General features: G+C 39.8%; 1 protein-coding gene across 1 annotated transcript in view; it reads left to right on the forward strand.

Moving 5' to 3' along the window:
• The first annotated feature begins 1,638 nt into the window (after positions 1-1,638).
• The window catches only part of LOC121389239 (piezo-type mechanosensitive ion channel component 2-like), a 40,910-nt gene continuing 37,208 nt past the window's right edge, over positions 1,639-5,340 (forward strand). The window contains exons 1-2 of the mRNA XM_041520838.1: positions 1,639-1,759; positions 2,439-2,534. Coding sequence (XP_041376772.1) covers positions 1,639-1,759; positions 2,439-2,534 — 217 coding nt within the window. The remainder of the gene's footprint in view (positions 1,760-2,438; positions 2,535-5,340) is intronic.

A 5,340-nucleotide genomic window follows, 5' to 3' on the forward strand; every position in this document is an offset into this window, starting at 1 on the left:
AATACTATAGTACTCCGCACGGGTCAATCGTCAGTTTACAGTGTGGCAATAGTAAAATAGTTTAAATTTTTTTAACTTTCCGGAAAATCTAATTCCGTTTCCAAATGTAAATTCCGTTTCACAATGGGAATTCGCGGAAAACCACTGGGTCTACTGTGCTCATGGATCAAAACAAAATATATTTTAATAACAAAGGCAATGAGCAGTGATGGACGCTGTATTCGTGGGAAACTCAAAGTTTTCCTGAAGAAATTAACCCATAGAACTCTGAAGCCGAGCTATACATTCAGACAAGAACCAAGCAAATATGAACTGGAGTCTGAGCAACTGTGGCGAAAATAGACGTTGGAAATGAGGGTAGTAAACGTCGCATGCGACGCGCGACGCCTTGTTTTGCAACCACTGCATACCGTCTACGCCGCCCCTGAATAATAATAATAATAATATTAATATTATTAATAATAATAATAATAATAATAATATTATTATTATTATTATTATTATTATATTGATGACTTTTAAAAGTCAAATGTTCTTTGTGAAAGGAACAAAGGCTTGAAAAATCAGCACCTTTTATTGGAAATAGAAAGAAATGACATATCAGCAAAATATCAACTTTGGGACTGTTTAGTATTTATCATAATATTAAAATTAAGCAAGTAATTTTGAAGCAGGATGGTTAGACCCCTCATTAATATAATGATAAATATTAATTTTAGCAGAGATGTGGGGTCTAGACTGGCAGTAGTAAGGGGGCCTGGATGACATTCTGACCTACTTTCCATGACCTTGACCTTGGTGTAGGTGTGACGTCATAGTCTGACCTTGGCATAGATGTTTAGGTGTGTGACCGTGAAGAGGATAACACCCTGCCCGTGTCCCTGACCGACTTAGGTTGGTACTGACATCCTTGGACTGGCTCAGACGAATTTGTTTACAATTGACTGACTTGGAGGACAATGACTGGTATACCTGGGCAGGTGTGCGACATTGGTGCAAGTCATAGCCTTGACTTACTTGGTGTGTGACTCATGGCTTAGCCTTGACCTACCTAGAGGAGAGTGACTGGTAGGCAGGCGTACGACTTTGGCACAGGTGTGTGACCGACTTCCATGAATAACCGTGCCCTGACCTACTTAGACTAGTTCCGTTGTGTCCTTGGACTCCCCTGACTACTGTCCTTGGCCTAGTTACGACTGGCCTTGGCCTATGTAGGCTCTTATTTGGATATAAAAAGGGGTGTTTTGTTAGTAGCGTCATTCACTTGCCGAAAGTTCTGTAAACGAGATCTAGTTTTGCATTGGAGTTTGAAGATATTCTGGTACGAAGAAAATGACATCGGGATATTTGAGCAGTATTAGTAGCAGTAGCAGTAGCGACGAGGACGACGTCTTGGTCTGTAAATGTTCAGAAAGACACACAATCAAATGTAAAAGAGTGACTACCAAACAAGATGAGAAGAAGAAGAGTATTCATTATACGGATCAAACGGATGCTACACGTGAAATTGGGGTTGGAACTGAAGGTGACGAACTCGTGGATGAACCCACAGATCAGACGGATGCTGCCTGTGAAACAGATGCTGCCGGTGAGGAAGACTGCTATTCAAGACGTTACTTGTTCTGTCATCGTCCCGAAATGAGACATTTCTATGCCCGAAAGCTGACGTATGCTTGGTGGCCCATACAATTACGTCAAAAACCAAAAGAACTTGCCAGGGCCGGTTTCTGCTACACGGGAGACCACGATGCCATCACCTGTTACTGTTGCGGACTTCACGTCTACCGATGGAAAAAGACAGACGACCCAGTGATGGAACATTACAGACTCTCTCCAAGATGTCCCTATGTGAACAACATGTTCAGACATTAAATGTTTCAGACACTTGTGTGCTATGTTTTCATGTTGTGAATAAAACTGTGAATAACAGGTTTTGCTTTCTTATTTATGTCCTGCGTCCATGAGTGTGTCTCTGGACGTGTCCCTGTGGTAGTGACACTGGTAAAGGGTAATATTTTGGTAACGATGTTTTTTGGGAGCTCGCACGATGAGATTTGTGCTTGGGAGGAGGGGCACTGGTCATACGTATCACACACATTCAAACATTCCTGTACCATATCTTTATGCGTCATAAGGTATATAAGTAAAATAGTTTTGGAAAACTCGTCATTTGAGGTAGAACCTTCAGAGGAGCAACATGTCAGACCAGTACAAGTTATATGTACCTGACGTGGACAAGTGGACCTGTTTCTATAAACTGCAGTCACGCAGTAATAGGGCGTGCTATGCTACCAGTTTAAATACATGTAGTCTTTCTAGGTGATGCACGGGATAATTAAGTGATTAGAACATTATTTTGTTTCCAATTGTGTATTTGGGTAGATTGTTCTATATATCCCTATTTGGAAAATTAAAATTAAATTTATATTATTTTTCAGCTGCCATATTCCGCTTCAATGGTCTGTCCTTTCTGTACACAGCATTTCTGCTAATCAGTCCATTGCTCAGTGTACCATGTGCCATCTCATCTAAAGGTGAGTAATAATTCATTTCAACTTATTTTCGTGCTTATATATCCAATTAAGGTTCAAGCATGCTATCCTGGGCACTCACCTTAGCTATCTGTAGGCATCGAAATAAGCATTATGTCTGGTAACCCATTTACAGGTTACCACAAAATATAGCCTGGTAACCTATAGGTTACCACAACTATATGAAAGTTAGAATTGAATTCCTGTTACTATTACTTTTAACGTAGACATTCTGAAATTGTATCGGTGCGCGCGAACATCGGTACAAGAAACGAAATACGGAAGTAAATTTATCTAGTGGGTGCTGCTTAAACGCGATTGCCGAGATTACTTGCAAGGACGCACGAACACCGGTGCATTTTCTTACGAGAAAACAAAACGCGGAAGTAAATTCATCTAGTGGATGCTGCTTAAAGTTACAGTGTCTGTCTGGTTACCATATAATAATATCATGCACATATATGAAATACAAGTTCAACTGCACTTTTAAAAAAATTGTGTGTGTTCGCTATGAACGGAGAACGTCAAAAGTATACGCTCGATTCGTCGCCTGTGCGGCCATTGCTCGGCAAACCACAAACGACAGCCTGTTGTCAATTTCAGTTAACAGGTGCATTTGCGGATTTGAAATTGTAGGGTTCGTCTCAAAAAAATGAAATGAGAATTCTTGTGCTGTACAAAGAACGTTCGGTTGAGGATACGTACTATTCTTTCGTTAAAACCGGTTTTGATCTTGACAACATACTATCGACAATCGTACCTTCCTATTTAAGAATTAATATTTTATAAAGTGTTAGTAGAACTTTCAAAGTTTAGTTTGTATAACACATTGATCATGTATATATTTTTAATAAAATATACTAAAGTAGAAAATGACCGTTTTCACTTTTTAATTTTTCGTGGTAAAATCGACAAATTCAAATAAATATTATTTCGTTTGGAAAGAGTAAAGTTAGTTTGTTTTGTTTAACGACATCAGTGTTAGAGCATATTGATTTAATAATCATCTGCTTTTGGATGTCAAACGTTTGGTAATTTTGACATATAATCTAAGAGAGGAAACCCTTCCCTGACCAAGATAAAAAAAAAATTGAAATATATTTTCTGGGGGAACATGGCCCCACATAAACTTAGCTCAACGCAGTCTATAACCCCCAACCCTGCTGAAATCCATGCACACACGCCTTGGAAACCCGCTACATTTAAAAAAAAAATTTTTATTATTATTTTTTTTAGCAAGGGATCATTTATATATACCGTCCCATAGACAGGATATCACATACCATGGCCTTTTATATACCAGTCATTGCGCACTGGCTGGAACAATCCCGCCGATGGGGGTCTAAGTAATGAATAGAATTAACATATAGTCTTCATAAATGTTACGTGTATCGAACATACCTCTACTCCTAGAGCATTACGTAATTATTAACACCCCCTTACATGTAACACATATGCCAACCACTGGTCACTGTCAAAATTTCAAGGCAAATCCCCCACCAACCCCTGGAAAGGTATTGTACCATACCTCTATGGATATAAATATATTTTGGAGGTATGAGACGACCCCCTCAATCAAGACAGTTAAATTTGTTCAAAATCACGTGAGAAGTTCAGCGCCTGCGCAAATCGCGTAAATTCCCAGTTCTGCTGGCGTCCCGCTAATTGAAGAAAAACAAGCTGGCCATTGGGTTTGCAGTTGACCTAGATAATGTAGATAAGCGCGCATTGCGAAACTGTAGTGATGTGGTTGGCCTTTTATGTACCAAACAGAACTGGATCATCTATTCTAAATGCTTATATAATAAAATTATTCCAGACACTGCAGCTTTAAATGTGGAATGACTATAATTGCTTGCAATTGCACAAGTGCGTGCGAACATCGATGCAATTCCTTATGAGAAAATGAAACGTGGAAGTCCGGAATGTATTGCCTGGTTTATGATTGGAAACAAAACTGCCGTTACGTTGAAATTTTTGTCGAGAACGAAACACTGTTCTCGACTTTTCTTACATGTGGTAACCTCCCGGTAACCTGAACGACCGTTCTTGACTTATTTCGATGCCTGTATCTGGGCTGTCCTGGACGTCCAGGACAGTGGGTTAGTTGTTAGTGGTTAGTGAGAGAAAAGAGGATGTAATGGTCTTATACCTACCCATTGAATCGTTAAAACCTGCTTTGGGCGAGAGCTGATGGCTTAACCACGACACCACCGAGGCCGGTAAAAAAAAGTGAGTAGCCTTTGTAACCACTAGCTGGCACAGATAATGGTTAAGTAAGCCACCAATCTTATGGGCGATTCCATACTTATGTTGTGGATGGGACATTCACAGACTTAAGTCAGGTCAGGTCACAGGTGCACATTCAGAGCAAGCTGTTGTAGCACACGCCTGTCTTGGGCTCCTCCGTCCATGGACAGGAAAGGTGGGGGGGGGGGGGGGGGGGCGCCTGCACTGGCAGGTGCAAGTGAGCACTAGCAGCCCGACTATGGAATTTTGAATGGAGCAAGAATTATGCCAAAAGAGAAAAGGTGCGCAAATTTGATTGAGGAATTTACATAAAACATTTATGTATGAGGATGGGACAGACTATATATAGGTTATTACATTTGACAGATTAATATTTATTTTAGCCAAACTGGAAAGAAAATACAATTTCTTCTATACCCCTACAGATGTGAAACTTTCTTACTGTATACATTACGATTGTTATTGCACAAACTAAAAAAACACTTAAAAGTTGTGCTCAGTGACAAAAACACATTGTTGTATACTAAAAACCGAGATCTAATCTTGTGGAAGTCAGTTG

Source organism: Gigantopelta aegis, chromosome 14 (assembly GCF_016097555.1).
Source record: "Gigantopelta aegis isolate Gae_Host chromosome 14, Gae_host_genome, whole genome shotgun sequence".
NCBI lineage: Eukaryota > Metazoa > Mollusca > Gastropoda > Neomphalida > Peltospiridae > Gigantopelta > Gigantopelta aegis.